Source organism: Magallana gigas, chromosome 10 (assembly GCF_963853765.1).
Source record: "Magallana gigas chromosome 10, xbMagGiga1.1, whole genome shotgun sequence".
Taxonomy (NCBI): domain Eukaryota; kingdom Metazoa; phylum Mollusca; class Bivalvia; order Ostreida; family Ostreidae; genus Magallana; species Magallana gigas.
In genome coordinates, this window is record NC_088862.1 from 7,880,894 (window position 1) to 7,901,247 (window position 20,354).

Sequence of the window (20,354 nt, forward strand, 5' to 3'; positions counted from 1 at the left end):
TTGAACTTTTTGAATTGTCTTTTTCTAATGGAAAATGACATTTTCTTTTTCAATTAATGAGTCGATTGATGGATACTTTTTAACTTGACGCCTTATGATAATCTGGAAGTTTTCGCATTAATGTGGAGTTTTCTTTATTAAAAAATAAAGACTTTTTGTTAACGCCTCTCAATATATTTAGCAGGCATCCAATCATATGTAATTATAAACTCTGTTTATCGGTCTGTGTGTTTATTTCTTTAAATGGGCATTGTTTTTTTAGGTTAATAAGTTTGAAAACAATCATACATAAACATAAAACCATCCTCTTGCTTTGAATATTTATTTTTTTAAAGGCATTGAAAATTATTTATATTGGAAAAAAGTATTAACAGTTAAAGACAGTAACTATTGATATAGATATTGACTTTTATCGATAAGTGTTAATTTTAAAATTGCAAATATCATTAATTAAAGGGTACGTTTTCACGCTTTAGTAAAATATTTTTAAAACATTAAAACTACATAATATTATCTATCAATAATAGAGCATTAAAAACAATTTTCTTACAGTGATTCAATACAAACAATAATAAAACTTACTTTGATTGCAAAGGGTAATACGTACGTACTTTCATGGCAAAGGATAATAATTTACAGTTAGCACTTCAGAATATACACCTTAGATGCATTTTCAACTTTTTTGTTGCTTAGGTATCTTAAGAATTAAAAAATCTTTCAAACAAGAGACACAAGATTAACGTTTCTTAGTCTCATGAATAAGTGTAAGGAAACGGGATTACATAAAGCGTCATTTAAAATTTGATAGTATATTGTTGAAATGGACTGAATAATTAGATGTTAACCTATATTAATGCGTTCATTTTGTCAACCATTTAAACAATAAAGTAATTTTTTTTGTGATAGCAGGATACCAAGGTGGCGACTCTACAAACACATACCAAACCCGTAATAGTGGGTTAGAAATCATCAAGATTATTTCATGTAGTCCGTGATTTTTTTTTAGTCCCTTTAGGTTTCGATTAATCGATAAACAGGGTATGTAGATTATACCTTGTCAGTGTCAGTCATTGTAGATTTCGACTAATCGATAAAAGGGGTGGGGAGCTGGTATCCATAGCTATGAATTAATTTTGATTAAAAAAGTTTCTGTAGAAATAGAGGGATTCATACTCGTAAGATGTTCATACAATCATTATATTTGTTTTCAAATGGCATTTTCATATTTTTTTCACATTGAAAATGTTGTGTCACTGTAATACGTATGAACATTGTTAAAACAATTAATTTGAATCAAATGACTAAACATTTGTACACAGTTTATTTGATTGCTACTTTCACGATCTCTGTTGATTGATGAGAGTATGCACTTTCGTGCTTGGGGATATGCACTCTCATGTATGGGAATATGCACTTTTCTGCTTGGGAGTATGAAATTCCATGCATGCATTTGAATTTTTAATCAACAGCCAAAACAAAACATGACATTTTTTTCAATTCTCATACAATGAATTGAATTGTTGAAGCTGATTCACATTAGTTCATTATTTTCTCCGACAACCAAAAAATTAGTTTTTGATTTTTATTGCTTGCACACCGCTCGCTCACCATCCCTATATTATAAGGCCGAAAGCACTGTTAATGCTTGACCGCATTACATTAGACAGACAAATTTGTAGAAAAACGTTGTTAACAAAAATAACATGACAAGCACTGCACTTCAACTAGAACAAAAGTCAAGCTTTAGTGCTCCAATATTTTGTTTCTATTGCCTTTGCACACAGAATAAAAATACTTTGAATGTAACAAATTAATACAATTCAAATGTTACATAAAGAAAATAAATTCCGTACTTTTTGTTTTTAAAGTACGAACGTATCAACTGTAGGTCCTCTTCGATTCTTTTTTTTCTAGCCTTAAAATCTCTAAAAGATATGTCCAAATTAAACAAATTAAATTACACATTGAAAGTATTAAAAAAAACTGTTAACGGTAGAAATGATGAAATTTGTTTTATAAAAAAAAAATATATACAATTCTCTATAAAAATTAAAAACAATATAAAACCTTGTGTAAGGTCTTTATCCGATGATACGTGTCGTACTTTTTAATATATATTCTTTAAAAAACTATAACGTCAGATTTCTGTTTAGGAGGAAAACAACAACAAAAAATTAAGACATACAAATTAATTAATGTAAAATGAATTAGTATGGAATAAAAATCAATTTGAATAAAAATAGAATACGAAACATGCATGGACTTTTATTATACTATAAACTGTATTCCAATCACTTTAGCTAAATAATAACATATTTTTTAAATTGCTTGAATTATCTGAGTATTAAAAATTCAAATTACGTTAATCATAGACCTTTTTTTAATATTTATCTGGTAAATTATACAGACATCAATAGTTACAAATGGTACATACATCTATATACAAAATTAAGAAAAAAAATTAAAATACCACATTATGGCTTTAAATCTATATAGAGCTTAGGTTTTAATGATTTATATTTTTGTTACAAATAAATTGCATTTTCTATTGAAAACAAAATGTTTTAAAATGCTACAAAAGTCTATCCATTGTTTTATGGAGTTTGTTTACTTATTATTTTTTTTATAATAGCAAACTTACTTTCTTGAATGTCATTAATAACATTGTTTGTTTTGAAAATTAAACGTCACTATTTATGATGAAGCAAAATAATTAGTAAACTAAAATAAGCCAGAAATTTAAAATCTCTATACTTCGAATACAGAACAATCGAGAGAGAGAAAAATAATAAATCGAAACACGAAGAACAACTACGAAACAAGAAATCATATTGACGCAAGCGTCAAATGGGCCGCATAAAAGAATCATTGTTCGTTTACATAAAAACACACTACAAAGAAGAAAATATAAAAGTTGGTTGTATTAATTTTTATGGTAAATTTTAATATACTTTCAGCAACTTGTTTTTAGTTTAACATTTTACTATTATCATACAAAATCGAGTTTGTTACTGTACGCATTTCTAACGGTAATTTTATGATCATTGCCATAGTATGAAGTAATGGAGAACGCATTGATTTGTACATTACTCTAATACAAAGTTCATTTTTCTCTTGGAGATTATGTATTTCAAACTGTTTTGCTTTTTTGTTGTTGCATTGTATTGAATTAAAACTTAATGCATTAGTTTATATGATTTCAAAGGAACCACATGATAAAATAAAAATGGATAAGTTGAAATTTTCCAGTCAATTCAAAATTTCATTTATGTCATATGTTTGCGTAAATAATTAATATGTATGTCATTTCATGATATTTTCTACCACATTTACATGGAGATACAATAAATATACATACAAAGTCATTTTATTTGACACGGCACATAGAAATTCAAATATATCATTTACATAAAATTAAATGACATTCAGGTCTTTAGTATTTCAGGTCTTTAGTATGTCCGCATACCTATCCCGATACATTGTTTTGAAAAGAATGAAGAACTCCGAAATTTTCCGAATAGATTATAGTCTCGATAATAACGCGCCAAGCGCGACAGTCTACTAAGTATGACATATTTTTCATTTATGTGTAAAACCAAAAATATGTGATATTTTTTAAAAGGCATAAAACATATTTCTACATGCAAATTAATTTTTAATTCATAAATAGAAGCATAAAATTAATTCTATTAAGAAAGAACTATCCCGCAGAAACGCAGTAACAATATTTATATTTATATCAAATAACGGACCGCCTTCCGGCGCCCGTAATAAGCCGTTTGGAAACTGATATTGGCAATGGCAATGTTCGAAACTACAATGTTTTACTGAATTTGACTGTAATTCATGAGTTCTGCAATAACCATAAAGTAACTGATAAAAAAGTGGCATTAGCAATTTCACTCACGCAATATAATTTTGAACAGCTGTTAGGCGGACCGGATGGTCTCGGGGAATCACACCTGTCTGGGGTCTATCTACTGGGACCTCTTCCGTGTCTTTGGAATGTTTGTATCTCTGTAATATACAAAAAATTGACAGAACTCATAACATTTTTAATTATAAGAACATTGAAAATTCTTAAAACAACATCAATACCGGGTAATTTTGTGGGTTTCTTGGCGCACTAGAAATAAACAAGTTATAGATATGAGTTTCATTTTAGTGACGGCCACATGAAATTAAACCTTAATTTAGAATCAAGAACAACAAACGGATAATACAATTCCTCGAGAACGTCACGTTTTTTTACATTGGATTTTTAAAATTTATTATCAAGATCTTATTTTGGAGAAAGAGCATAAAAATAAAAGATTTTTCAGGACGGGCTTGGATCCCAATAAACAACAGAACCAAAGTTAACGCGAACACTCCTAGATATTTCATCTTCCAAATTGAAATCAATGCTTTCAGTCTGATTAAGTCAGGTTTACAATTTCATATTGCTGGCTGTCAAATATATACATGTTCCAAACTTTTCTTCTTCTTACTTGAAATTTCATATCTTTTTTTGAAAGGAAACTTTATAGATCCGTTTCTGCTAGACGTTTTCCTTAAAAAAATTAAATCAAATAAATTAAAAAAATAAAATTTTGACGTATGACCTTAAAATAAAAGATAAATATATCACTTTGGTATTAAATTCATCTCATTAATCGAATAACTATTTTAGATACATAAACTGCATGAATTTTCTATTCATTAGTAAATTTTACCATAATGTATTTGTAAATTCCTGCATATTAAGGGCTGATAATATGAAGTCAAATCAATACAAAGTTGGTTCTGAAAAACAAAATTGTATTATACAAGAATTTTTATGAAAGTTTACGTACGCACTGCATTGTGCTTGAACTTTATATATAGTATGGAAAACGAAATTTAAAAAATTGTCTAATTTTAATCAAAGTTCAATCAATAATTAAAAAATTACTCTAAACAACAAAACATTGAAAAAAAAAGTGCATAATATTTTTTTCAACTTTGTCTGAATTTTGCGAACATAATTTATAATTGTTTATTACTCGTTGTAGATTACCTATAAATCTTAAAACCATATACATGTATATTTTTCTGTTACACAAAAGTATACTTACCGATTGGAGATATTTAGTATGAAAAAGGGGAAGAAATAAAAAATAAAACCGCAGAAGAAATTCCTTGGCAAAATATAAGAATCCAAAACTGATATTGCCTATCGCGATTTCCGTTACCGTAAGCTGTGCATTCGGCCTAAATAATTTTTTAAAATTTTTTTTCCGTTAAAATTATCAAATTAGAACAGTTACTATATTTGTTAAATATTTCAAGACATTAATGAAAATCATATCTAGGCAATTTTTGATTTTTCTTTAGCATTTATGACCTATTTTGGATCAACCCTTGCACTCAAGCAATGATCAATTAAGCTGTGTATGCAAATGTTAAGCATGTAGATTTAATGAGTGATATTAAAGCCATTGGTTATTGACAGGCGTATATTTTTTTCTTATTTGATGAATGCTTACCTTAATTATACAAACATCGTCAGATAATAAATGGAAAACCATTGTTGTGAAATAGTCACTAAAGTTTGCCAATTGCCTTCGATGGAATTGTAACAAAGGAAATCAAAAATCCTAAATTTGATAACAGTATCTTGAAAGGAACTAGAAAGGACATTGATTTATTTTTCTTACCTTTAACTATGTATTGTTATACTTTTTGTGATACGCATACAAATACAAATTATATTGATACAATTTATTTTTATAGGCTAAACAAAAAATAGCACATAAAAAAGTGAAAATATGAATATTTCTGTGCTGAATTATCGTGGCTATTTAACGCTTACCGATTAATTTGTTTAACAAAATCAATGTAAACATTTTGGTTTGTGGAGGGATGGTATTCTTTGCAGAATAACTATAAATGAACGTAGATAAGAAATTTACAATTAAATGAAATGTAATTATTACTGTATTTTATTTAACTACATGCGAATTATTATTATAATCTTTGATAAAACAAATCAAATTTTGTTCCATAATTCAATAAATTAATGGTTGCCAGTGGCTTGTATTAGACGTGTTCAAAAATCACGTGACCGCATTGAACTGAATTGAATCTAAAGTTTGAAGTTCTAGAGAACTCAATGTGTATTTCAATGACGTAGTAGCGAAGTCCCAAAGAGAATTTTCACTTCAAAGTGAATATCCACCGGGTCATAAGCTACAGGTTATCAAAGCCACGAAATCTTGATAATGCTGTCAAATAAAGATCCAAAGACCAGTTTGGACAGAAATGGACGGTTAATATTGAAAAAATCTTTTAAAGGGCATATAAATGAAACTTTTGAAATCTATGTTTTCATGTGAAAAGTACTTGGATATTTTGTAATCAAAATTTTGAAAAGTGTTTGTTTTTCGAACGTCAAATCACCGACTTTCTGTAAAGACTGGTAGATGGTTAGCTATCCCCTGAATGAAAGACGCTGTACCTAATGTAATTATTAATCAAGTAGCCGGTGAAATGCATTTTGTGTTAAAATGTTTAAATGTTATGCTCTTTCAAGTATCAGGAAAAAATTCTTCGAACTCAGATTTTTGAAAGACTATGTATTTCAATTTTTGTGAATTAATGTTTTCTTAAAACTTAAAATATCAAAATGTTGTTTATTTTTTTTCAATATTAATGAATCAGTCTATCCTCCTTGATCATTCAAACTCTTTCCTGATATTTATATATATGCACCTCATATATCATCACATTGACGGTTTTAGTTGAATTGGATTAATGGCGCTTAAATGTATTATATATTTATCTGCATTTTTAACACACGCGTCAAAAATTAATGAATGCTAAAGTTGTCATCTATTCATAAGGGAAACGTCTGATTGATGTCAATCAATCAATCCTGGAATCAAATAAGAATACCGAAATTCTCGTTAGTAAAAGAAAATTTTCAGAGTTTCGAATATGTACATATGCGACAATCACAGCAATTGTAATATATACACTTGACAATATCAAAAAGAGAACACTGAACCCGAAACTTGGAAAATGAATTTTCAAGGACTGTTTATCTTGACTTGGCCTCTGTTGTTTGTTCAAATACAAGCTCGTAAGTATACAAATTTCATTTTAATGTTGCTAAATTAAAGACGCAAAAAAAATTATGAGCAAAACTTAGGCGTAAAATTGTAATGAGACGTAGGTTAAGGAAAATTTAACGCCTCCGTTTTATGTTCATTATAAAAAGTCTTATAATACACGGACTTTTAAATTTATTGCATGGTCTACCCTGATACGATTGCAGTGTTCTCATTGATTTAATAGCTCGTATAAAGACCTTCAAGTTAACAAAGAAACCTATAAAAGATTGATATTTCAATAATTATTTTCGTCTTGAATTGTTTAATGTTTCAGAGTTAAGAATTGTGGACCAATTTCCTCGTTCACTGTTCCCCTTTACTGGTGTTCAATGATATTTTTTGTGAATGTTAATCTTACTAGTTTAGAACACAAACACTTGTTTCTGAGAAAAAAAAATTACCCTATAGTATAATAATAACACAAGGTATCTAACTCCGAATGAGGTAAACCACCCTATCCCGTGTGTTGCAGTCGTTTTTGCTTTTATACGAAATAATTTACAATATTTTTTATTTACAAGATTATGTACATTAGAATACATTAAAAGTAAGCATGCTATATATGGTTGTTTAGATAATTTATTGCAGAAGAATATGGTACTAAACACTTTCGCATTGCATTTCGTATAAAAGCAAAAACGACTATTGAGGTAACGGCATTACTAGTTTTAAATTTTTATAATTTGCCGAGGAATTTCTTTTGCATTTTTATTTTTATCTCCTTCCCTTTTTCATGCAAAAAATCCCCAACCGGTAAGTAAACTTGTGTAAAATACAAAAGTATACATGTGTATGGTTTTAAGTTTAATAAATCATCTACAAAGAGCCATAAACAATCATAAATTGTTTGCTAAATTCGTAGTTAAAAAAAATATGCTCTTTTTTTTTAATATTGTTTAGAGTTTGTTTTTAAATAATTGATTGAGCTTTAAATTAAAATTAGACAAATTATTTCCTTTTCCATACTATATACATGTATAAAGTTCAAAGGCAATGCAATGCGTAGCTAAACTTTCAGAACAATTCTTGTATAATACAATTTTGTTTTTCAGTACCAACTTTGCATTGATTTGTTTCATAATATCAGCCCTTAATATGCTGGAATTTACAAATACATTATGCTAAAATTTACTACTGAATTGAACAACAAAGTGATATTTGGTTTTTTTATTTCAATGTCATATGTCAAAATTTAATTGATGTACGATTTGACAACTGGAAAACGTCTAATAGAAACGAATCAATCAAGTTTCTTGTCAAAAAAGGATATGAAACTTCCAGTTAGAAGAAAAGAATTTCAGAGTTTGGAACATGTATATATTTGACGGCCATCAATATGTAATTATCAAAATGACTTAATCAGACTGAAAGCATTGCAGTTTCCAAACAGCTTGTTTCGTAATTGTTGTTTCTCATGTTTCGATTTATTTTTTTTTCTCTCGGTTATACTGTATTCGAAGTATAGAGATTTGAATTTTCTTGCTTATTTCAGTTTACCAATTTGTTTTGCTTCATCATAAACAGTGCCATTTACAAAGATACATTATTTTGCGTGCTTATCAGTACTTGTGTGTTTTTTTTTTATAATTTTCAAAACAAAAAAGATTATTAATGACATTTAACAGAGTAAGTTTGCTATTACAAAAAATAAATAAATAAAAATAATTAAACTCCACAAAACAATGGATAGACTTTTGTAGCATTTAAAAACATTTAGTTTTTAAGAGAAAATGCAATTTATTTGTAACAGAAATATAAATCTTTCAAACTTAAGCTCTATATAGATTTAAAGCTAAAATGTGATATTTAAAAAAAAAATTCGTAACTTTGTATATCTGTACCATTTGTAACTCATGACTGTATAAATTTTCATATAAACAATAAAAAAAGATGTATAATTTACGTAATTGCAATTTTAATACTCATATATTTCAAGCAATTAGAAATATGTTAGTACTTAGCTATAGGGTTTGGAATATAATAAAAGTCCATGCATATTTCATTTTAAGTTTTAAGTTCTATTTTAAGTCAAATTGATTTTTATTTCATACTTATTTATTTTTCTGTAATTAATTTGTATATCTTGATTTTTTGTTGTTGTTTTCCTCCTAAACAAAAACCTGAGGTCAGGTCGGTGAGTATTTAAATTGCTCGTATAATGTTGAAGTAATTTTTGTTGAATTCTTTCATATTAATCTTGAATTAATGACGTTCTACTAATATTTTTTATGATTATTACGTTTTTGTCTTCCTTGAACTGTAATTTAATTTGTTTAATTTTGACACATCCTTCAGAGATTTTAAGGCCAGAAAAATAAAATAATTTGTGATATCAAAAGTCTTTTATCTGTAAAAAGCAATAAAAGCAAAATATTGCAGCATTTAAGCTTGACTTTTGTTCTTTTTTGTCTTTCACTGGATATTCCTCAAGTGGAGTGCTTGTCGTTTTATTTTTGTTCAAAACGTTTTTCTACAAATCGTTCTGTCAAATGTAATGCGGTGAAGCATTAAAAGTGCTCCCGGCCTTATGTAGGGATGGTGAGCGAGCGGTGGGCAATAAATAGAAATCAAAAACTAATGTAGTGGTTGTCGGAGAAAAAAATAAACTAATGTGAACCAGCTCTAACTAATCAATCCTTTGTATGAGAATTGAAAAAAAAATGTCATGTTTTGTTTTGGCTGTTGTGATTAAAAATTCAAATGCATGCATGAAATTTCATACTCCCAAGCAGAAAAGTGCATATTCCTGCACATGAGAGTGCATATCCAAAAGCATGAAAGTACATACTCTCATCAATCAACAGAGATCGTGAAAGTAGCAATCAAAAAATCTTTGTACAAATGTTTAGTCATTTGATTCAAATTATTTGTTTAAACATTAGTCATACGTATTACAGTGTCACAAAATTTTAAATGAAAAAAAAAATGGAAATATTATAATGCCATTTGAAAACAAATATAATGATTGTATGAACATCTTACGAGTATGAATCCCTCTATTTTCTATAGAAACTTTTTTAATTAAAATTAATTCATAGCTATGGATAACAGCTCCCCGCCCCGTTTATCGATTAGTCGAAATCTACAATGAGGTATGATCTACACACCCTGTTTATCAATTGATCGAAACCTAAAGGGACTAAAAAAATAATCACGGACTACACAAAATAACCATGATGATTTCTAACCCGCAAACAAGGGTTTGGTATGTGTCTGTAGAGTCGCCACCTTCGTATCCTGCTATCACCAAAAAGGTGTTTTATTGCTTAAATGGCTGACAAAATGAACGCTTTAATAAACATTAACATCTAATAATTCAGTCCATTTAAACAATATACTATCAAATTTTAATTGACGCTTTATGTAATCCCGTTTCCTTACACTTATTCATGATACTAATCTTGAATCTTGAGTCTCTTGTTTGAAAGATTTTTAATTTTTAAGATACCTAAGCAACCAAAAAGTTAAAAATGCATCCCAGGTGTAAATTCTGAAGTGCAAACTGTAAATTATTACCCTTTGCAATGAAAGTACGTACGTATTACCCTTTGCAATCAAAGTTTTATTATTGTTTGTATTGAATCACTGTAAGAAAATTGTTTTTAATGCTCCATTATTGATAGATAATATAATGACGCTGATTTTAAATAATTTTATTAAAGCGTGAAAACGTACACTTTGATTAATAATAGTTCAAATTTTAAAAATAACACTTATCGATAAAAGTCAATATTCATATCGATAGTTACTGTTTTTAACTGTTAATGTTTTTTTTCCAATATAAATAACCTTCAATGTCTTTAAAATAAATAAATATGCAGACCAAGAGGCTGGTTAAATGTTTATGTATGATTGTTTTTAAACTTATTAACCTTAAAAACAATGCTCATTAATACAAGAAATAATACAAGAAATAAACACACAGACCGATACACTAAGTTTATAATTAAAAATGATTGGATGCCTGCTAGATATATCGAGAGGCGTTAACAAAAAGTCCTTATTTTTCAGTATAGAAAAGTCCACATTAATGCCAAAACTTCCAGATTATCATAAGGCGTTAAGTTAAAAAGTATCCATCAATCGACTCATTAATTTAAAAAGAAAATGTAATTTTCCATTAGAAAAAGACAATTTAAAAAGTTCAAATCTTGTATATATATGATTCGGCCAGCAACCTTTTATCCTAACAGAGATTCTATTGAACAGAAAACATCTAATTCCTCCTTTGAATGATGAATCTTCAAAGAGTGTTGGTTTTTACTTGGTTTTTGCTGTTGAGTGGGATAGTAGCACGTAAGTAAACAAAATTGTTGAAAACTATTGACTTTTTTTGTTGGGTTTCCAAAGACACTTATCAAAAAAGTATTAAAGTTGTTAGATAACAATTTTAGGGGGGGGCTATATATAAAATTATAATAGATTAAATTGTTTATTTCGATTGAAAATACGTCACAAAATGGAAGTGGAATATACCATCGTAAGTAAATAATTCAGACGTTACTCATGTAAATATCTGTTTTTGATTGTCAAATCAAAATTAGAACAAAAGTCATTTTCTATGTATTGGAAAATTTAAAAAAAGGACTCATTTCGTGCGTACTTCAGGTAGACACAGTATATAGCTAGATATTTAAGTACGCACATTCCCCATTGACCATCATTGATTATTTTACAGATGAAAGATCAATTTACATCAAGATACTGTATTTAAGATTGTTGCATATTTCAGAGATTGGCGGCCTAGGCATTATTGATACCTCCGGGAATGACCCAGTATTACCTATTACGACTTGTCCAAAGGAATATTGTGTAAGTTCAATCGCTTATCAAGTGCCAAGTTAACAGCATAGTAATTAAATTTGTTTATATTGGACTTTCTGATTGGCTATGATATTAATAATTATTAGTGTGCACTGTATTGGATTATTAGGTACGCCAGAGTATGTCTGTAACGTATCAACCCTAGTAACAATACGATCAAATTTTGAACGACGAAATGCTATTAAAAAATTAAATGACAACTTTTTCTATAAATGACATTAAATTAAATTATAATGAATGAATTCAATAGCAAACTAATTTATGCTAATACATAGTTGAAACTAGGTTAAGGCTGTCATACAGTCTTTACGTACAGTTTAAACAGCTTAAACTGACCAAAATCAGTTAACAACGTATAAATGTGATAGCTATTTAATTTCTTTGAAAAAAGTACTTTTTTAAAATAACACACAAAGGAGTTAAGAAAATAGTAAATACGTCCAGACACTCAGATAATTATTAAATATAATATTTGTTTTTAGTTAAACTCAATCGACGAGTATAATACAGGAGTTATACATTGTTGAGACAGAATTTTTTATTTTTGTCATTTCATTATTAACATTTTGTACTCATCTGTTTTAATCTGAAAATTAAAGAATTGTCATTTTTGAATAAATTGAACCGATATACACATGTTCAGATATGATATACTACATGAAATGGAAAAAAATAATTATATATTATATTTTATATTTCTAACTACATTTCAATAAGATAAAAAAAATTATATGTTTTACGGTGCTACCGGTGTGGCGAACGCAGTAAAAAGCAAGAATTAAATACCTTGAATCGTTTTAAAGTAAGTAATACTATGATAATTATCGACTAAACATCAAAAATAATTTGAGAGAGAGATAGAGAGAGAGAGAGAGAGAATCATATAATATTTTAAAGAAAAAATTCTTACAAACTTTACAGAGTTGATTACCCCTAAAACTGTTCTTTGCTTTTAGAGAGAATTGATCAGTCTGTTAATTGTAATTTTTGTTTTATTTTCATCAAAAGTGAAAAAAATGAGATTTTTTTCGTACCTTATTTTTTTTTTACTTTAATTTTTTTTCTGGTTCATAATATGCTTTACATTGCATTTTTTGCATTTTCAATGTGTACGATGTACATGTAAATGTATGACATTGCTCACTCTTTGTAAGTGTGAAATATCCCATTTTCCAATTTAATGGTTTGACAATTTGCAATATCTATATATGATATATATATATATATATATATATATATATATATATATATATATATATATATATATATATATATATATATATATATATATATATATATATATATATATATATACAAAGCACTGAATAGAATAAACAATATTTTTTAATTGTCGGATCTAATTTATAGGTACTAAGCCATTAAACTGAATATATATAGCACTTTTAATCACTATCGACACGAACAATAGATATTGTCAAAATGTCGGGACAACCAGTTCCTTCTTCAGGAAAAAAGAAATAAATCACATGGGAAAACAAAGAAAGCAATCTAGCGCTACTACTAAAACAACTTAAGAAACTATAAAAAAGAACAACTACATTATAAAGAGTTTTAGTTCACATCCTTAAAGGATGTTATAGCAATACGTCCGATAGCTCTATAGTAATCAATCGACAGCCAACTTCGCGTCAGATTGAGTTAATTAACTAATAGAAATTGACGTCCGAGGTAATAAATAAAAATTTGAACCACCGTTGTTAACTCGTACGGCACTTATGATTTAGAACCGAATTTTTCAATGAAGTATATAATGGGTAAGATTTTGATTAAAAATAAAAAAATAAAAATTTTAAAATAAAGAAATTATGAAAAATAGTTATTAACAAATAAAAGGTAATAAAGAAGCTGGAGTAAAAACTAAAAGAGGCACAGTTGACAGAATTGATTAATTACTACATGGGTGTCAGGTAATATAAGGCTATGCCATTAGGTCTGAATGATTAGAGTCTGTGCTTCCAGAACTTTTTCTCACTTTACCTCTCTGCGTCTGTCCAATAAGGATAATGGTCAATAACCAATACTGTAATACCTTTTCATTTGTGACCACTCGTATTAAAATGTTCCCCGACGAACTCCTTGATTTGTTTGGTCCTTACTTAAGAGTGGTGGTTATTGATCCTTCTGTGGAGGTCACCTGTTTCACCAACGTATTGCTAAGAGTAGACATTGCACTGATGAGATTGATGCAGTTGTTTGTGCGGCAAGACGTGTTGCCAAATGCCTTTTAGGTGCGACCCGTGAGTGGGGTTTTAAAACTGTCCCCTTTTGGCGCTATGTTTGCATTTGGCATCGGAACATGTTTTACAACCTCCATTTGGCAACGGGTTGTCTAATCTCGCCTCACAACCATGCCCTTTAAGAATTACGTTTACTCAAGGTTTGAGATTAAAAAAATTTTTTTTTACAAAGTTCAATATCTGAAGTCCAAAGTTGGTTTAAAAACACAAAATAACAACGTTATTAACAAATATCTATATTGATATCCATGATTTGTTTATTTGATGAAGATGTGCTCCGACAAAGGTAGATTACAATTGAAACAGAGGAAATTCGGACTAATATTTTCATTTTCTTATTTTCTCTTAAAAACTTTCTGTTGCAGTGTAATTGCAAAAGTTAAGTTTCTATGTGTTTTTTCATATCATTTTACATATTTTATAGTTGTATTTACTCGTCTATAAATTTATATCATTGGCGGGCAGCCGATTGGAAAAATCTTTAAAATACATAAAATCGATTCAAGATAAAATATCTCAAAATTTTGATCATAGACCTTATATTATGTTAATGTCAAAATAATACAGACAATAAAAACAATTTTAGGCAATCAATGGTTTGGAGCTCCTATTAGTCAGTTTTTTGTAAAACTTGATCAAAAATGGGTACAATTTTGGAAATTGATCGAGGAAATTCGGACTAAATTAAATTTAAAATATGAGCTTATACAATTTATTCAAATATAAAATTAGTAAAGCAATTGGTATTTAATCATCTCCCAACCTACAAACTCCTTTATTATTTTTGATAATTAAAAAATAATGAAAACCTTGAAAATGGTGAAAATTTTTGACAAATTTTGACATTTTTTCAAAAAACATTTAGAGGTCAATAGCAGAAAAAGTAAGTCATTGACCTAGTTATTTGAAAGTGAAAAATAACACCACAATAGTGAGGCTACAGTAGTTTTTAGTTCCTATAAGTGGAATTTTTTTCGCCCCTGAGTAAACGTAATCCTTCAGTTCCTCGGGCGTTCAAACGCAGCCATTGGCGGATCCTTGAAAAGATCTTTTGCATGCATCTTTTTCATGCCGTTACTTTTAGTGTAAAGAAACGGCAGATTACTTCTAAGGATGCTGTTGAGGTTCTTAAGGGCGGGGTGATATTTAGTGACGAGTGGAACCTAGCTTTTGTCTGTTTTTTCTTTGTATTGAAAAAGGGTATTCCTGGCTTTTGTAACAATCTCATCAATTGCAAATTGCACTGTGTGGGCTTAATAGCATCGATTGCACCGTTGGATATTAATAGTCTGCTCTGTTCTTCAAAGATTTCGTTAGAGTACCAGATCCGTCCAATTCGGGTTGTTTATCCTTTAGGAATTCCTCTAAAAGTATAGGGAGGGTGGCAACTCGATGGCTTGAGATAAATGTGAGAATCTGTGGGTTTCGTATGAAGACTGAATTTATTTTACTTGATGTAGTATCCAAAAATACATTTTTTGAATTAGATATGTCCACTGTGAGTTTAATCGAATTGCAGAACGAGTTGGATAATAAATCAAAGTCATTTAGGCAGTTTCGGTTTTCACCACATTTAATACATGTAACAATATCGTTTATGAACCGCAACTAGCTCAAAGGTTTAAAAGGAGCTCTAAGAAACAGGTTGCGATGCTTGAATGTGCTCTTAAACTCCAAGGAATTGTAAATTAAGAGTTATTTGTCGGCCATTGCTTGATAAATCCGTAGATTTAGCTGTTTCTTTCTCGCGCGCTCTGGTACAGTACCGATCAGACCCAACCTAACACCAGAGTAAACCCCAACAAAACCCCGAGTTTACTTTTGTGGTTTACTTTGGGTTTACTTTTTGAAAATTTGGGTCCAATTGGGGTTTACTTTGGGTTTATTTGGGGTTTACTTTGGGTTTATTTGGGGTTTACTTTTGAGGTCAACTATACGCACTGAAGGTTGAAGCAGACTTGTAGTTTATCTTATCATCCTACTGCCTGTGATTCCTACCCTTGTATATTCCGAATACACATGTTGCGTCTGCTTTCAGGGCATACTTCTGATTGGGGTTTACTCACTGTGTCCACTGGGTTTACTTGGGGTTTACTCTGGGTCCACTCTAGTAAACCCAGAGTAACCCAGGGTTTAGTTGGGGTTTACTTTCTGATAGGTTGGGTCTGATCGGTACTGTACTTTGCCGATCTGCATTAGCTATAACAGTAGACGGTCTTGGTAATATTCGTCAAGATTGTGAAAACAACTAGTTTGATTTTAAAATCTAAAATGGTTTAAAGGGACATGATCACAATTTTGGCAACTTTAATTTCTTATTTTTATTGTTTACAATGTTTTAAAAGCCCATTTACATGTATAATTCTAAACCAAATTGTGAGCGTCAATCGTAGATATGTAAGAAACATACAGAACTAACAATTCGTTTTTTCATCGTAACAAGATTCTTTCCCTGATTTTGGTAATATTGGTTCGATATTTCAGTAAAAGTTCTTTTAAAGCAATTTGTTTTTGTATTTTCATGATGCATGCAAAACGGTTCTGAGCGTTTCTACCATTCATTTTTTGATCTGAAACTGGAACTTTCAAATTAACATTAGAAATATTAACAAAAAAAAAAGACGTAAGCATTGTAAACATATCAGGGAATTTAATGCTCTGTATATCGCTTAAAACACGAAAACAGACATTCACATTTTGGCTGACTATCAGAAATGCCTTTCTATAACTCTGTAAAAACTATAAAAAAAAAAAAATGGGAATATATAATTTTTTATCAAAATCGTGACCATGCCCCTTTGATGCGTAATGGTAATTGTTTTTAATATTTACGTTCTCTCTGTCACAGATGGACAAACCCGAATGTTTGATTAATATAAGACGTTTACGTGCCTGTGCATCTTCTACCAGTCATATTACAACCGCTTCATGTGGTTGTTCTTTCAGTAAGTATTTTAATTACCGTTATCAACAATGACGTTACTCATGTAAATATCTGTTTTTGATTGTCAAATCAAAATAAGAACAAAGTCATTTTTTATGATTGGGAAAATTAAAAGTAAAACGAACACGTTTCATATATTACAATTTACATGTGTATAGAGTATATAGTCGGATATTTTAGTGCGTATTTTCTCCAATTACCAACATTGATTATTTGTTTAAAAGCTATAAAATCAATTTATAACAAGGTACTGTATTTAAGATTGTTGCATATTTCAGAGATTGACCGAGGGTTACCACCTACGAGTTGTCCAAAGGAATATTGTGTAAGTTTAATCGCTTAATATCAAGTTAACAGCATAGCAATTGAATTTGTTAATAATGGACTTTCTGATTGGCTAAGATATTAATAACAATTAGTGAGCACTGTATAGGTTTATTAGGTACGCCAGAATATGTCTGTAACGTATCAACCTAAGTGACAATACGATCAAATTTTTACGACAGGATGTTATTAAAAAATCAAATAACAATTTTTTTCTATAAATGGCAGTAAATTGAAGTATAATGAATGAATTCAATAGCAAACCAATTTATGATTATATATAGTTCTCACTGGGTTAAGGCTGTCTTACAGTCTAAACATACAGTTTAAATCGCTTACACTAATACACTAACCAAAAGCAGTTTACAAATGAATATATATATATATATATATATATATATATATATATATATATATATATATATATATATATATATATATATATATATATATATATATATATCGTATCTTTCTATCAATGCTAATTTTTTTTAACAACTACAATTGTAATCACCTGAAGCAGGTAGTATCGGATTTTAAATGTACACTGGATTAGTTTGTACATGCTTTACAGATCTTTGATAAGACTCTAAACTTATCACGTGTTCTCAAACCCCAAGGAATTGTAAATCAAAAGTTATATGTCAGCCATTTCTTGATGAAGCCGTACCTTTAGCTGTTTTAATCTCGCGCTCTCTGGTACTTTGCCGATCTCCGCCGGCTATAATGGTGGACGGTCCTGGTAATATTCGTCAAGATTGTGAAAACAACTAGTTTAATTTTAAAATCTAAAATGGTTTAAAGGGGTATGGTCACGATTTTTGCACTTTTAATTTCTTATTTTAATCGTTTACAATGTTTTAGAAGCCCATTTATAATTCTTTACCAAAGTGTGAGTGCAATCGTAGATATATAAGAAACATACATAGCTAACAATTCTTTTTTCAGGTAACAAGGTTCATTTTCTGTTTTTGGTAATATTGGTTCAATATACCAGGGAAGAGCTCTTTTAAAGCAATTTATTTCGTATTCGTTTGAAGAATACAAAACGGTTCAGAGCGTTTCTACCATTCATTCTTGATCTAAAACTGGAACTTTCATATAAAAAAGTAGCAAAAAAGAGACGTAAGCTTTGTAAACATAACAGGGCATTTAATACTCTGTATATCGCTCAAAACACGAAAACAGACATTCACATTTTGGCTGACTATCAGAAATGCCTTACTAGAGCCCCGTAAGAACAAAAACAAAAAACAAAAACAAACCCAGGATATATAAATTTTGATCAAATCGTGACCATTCCCCTTTGATGTGTAATGGTTATTGTTTTTAATATCAGCGTTTACTCTGTCACAGATGGACAAGCCCGAATGTTGGATCAACATACCAAGTTCACGTCCTTGTATATCACTGACCAGACCTATCACAGCCGCTTCATGTCGTTGTTCTTTCAGTGGTAAGTATTTTAATTACTGCTATTAACAATGCATTTTCTTTATTTTCCATCTCTTATTAAGGACGTGTTATTTTTTTTATTTGATGATGCATAATGTATTTGATTTGTTGAAATGATAATTATTAACCATAATTAAGTTGGATATATCTTTCAGAATCTGAGTGGCCATTCCGTGGTGGCAAATAGGACGCGAAGATGACATACAGTTTAACGTTTAGACTCTGAAAAGAAAATGTATAAAATTCTATTCTTAAAGTGACAATTTTATTATTGAGTCGAATTTAAATTGTAAATTTTGCACAGGAAACCAATAAATACCAAACATATTAATTCACTTAATTTTTGTTTTTTGTGTTAGGTATTACATCATATTATGTGTAAAATTAAGGTTTTACCATAAGAATATTTATGTAAACATGCTAACAATAAAATCAATTATACCTAAGGGAAACCCTTTTAACATCACAAGCTTGTTTTACTCATATGCCTTTGAAAGGACTCGTTTTTGGCACTTTCGGCGATAATACTGCCTTATGGTTGTGTCCCCGAAAATGAAAATAATATTTGTAAAGTTTAGATGAATTTACTCTTGTGTTATAAAAAATCCAAGAAATGTAATACATACGCCTCTTTGTTCCTCTTTGTTGTTGTTTATTTTAAATTTGTTACGTTGCACGTTCTCATTTACAATTGCATAAAGACAGTCTTTGTGATAAAAAAAATTAATAAAGACAAATAGATAGTATATTACTTATTAAACTTAATTGTATTTGATATAGAACCGAGTATGTTTTCTCTTATAAGGGCATTGCTCTGTATATTAAGCACTTACTTTTATAACTCATAAAACTCTGTTTCATATACACATGTTATATTACTTTAACGCGTACTACATTAGCCAAAAGCAACCTGTCAGATTAGGAAATTATGTACTTATATTTGTCTTGTTTTTTTCTTTTATGGACTGACATTTAAATGCAATTTTATTTGCGTATACTATCATTAATCATCAGTAATCAGCAAAAGGAAATTGCATACTTATATAATTATTTAAAAGTATTTCAAATTAATTGGTTTGAACAAAATCCGTTTTACAATGATAAAATATCATTGCGAAATCTTAATGAAAGTATAATATGATATGCTTAAATGACTATCAGATGTTAACTGAAGAAATGATCTTTGTTAAAGGGAAATATTTAATCACTAAGGTTAAACATTCCACTGTGTTAATGTTTGAATGACATTTCAAGATTTTTGCTCACCTGAGCTGAAAGCACAAATGAGCTTTTCTGATCAAAATTTGTCCATTGCCTGTCGTCGTTGTAGTTGGCGTTGGCGGCGCTGTCGTTGTTGTGAACTTTTCACATTTTCATCTTCTTCTCCAGAACCACTGGGTAGATTTTCAACCAAAC

At 29.3% G+C, this 20,354-nt stretch overlaps 1 protein-coding gene across 1 annotated transcript; it reads left to right on the top strand.

The window, feature by feature from the left end:
- Positions 1 to 11,257: 11,257 nt before the first annotated feature.
- LOC117683638 (uncharacterized) lies at positions 11,258 to 19,273 on the top strand. Its single transcript, XM_034453304.2, has 6 exons — positions 11,258 to 11,429; positions 11,866 to 11,945; positions 17,064 to 17,160; positions 17,438 to 17,484; positions 18,840 to 18,939; positions 19,094 to 19,273. The coding sequence occupies exons 1-6, from the start codon at positions 11,366 to 11,368 to the stop codon at positions 19,123 to 19,125; spliced, it is 420 nt and encodes a 139-aa protein (XP_034309195.2). The 5' UTR covers positions 11,258 to 11,365; the 3' UTR covers positions 19,126 to 19,273.
- Positions 19,274 to 20,354: the final 1,081 nt, after the last annotated feature.

Excerpts from the sequence above, each read along its gene's own strand:
- LOC117683638 (XM_034453304.2), top strand. The coding sequence starts at position 11,366 with ATGATGAATCTTCAAAGAGTGTTGGTTTTTACTTGGTTTTTGCTGTTG. Across the intron at positions 11,946-17,063 it reads CTTGTCCAAAGGAATATTGT|ATGGACAAACCCGAATGTTT; the intron begins GTAAGTTCAATC and ends TCTCTGTCACAG. Across the intron at positions 18,940-19,093 it reads ATGTCGTTGTTCTTTCAGTG|AATCTGAGTGGCCATTCCGT; the intron begins GTAAGTATTTTA and ends TATATCTTTCAG.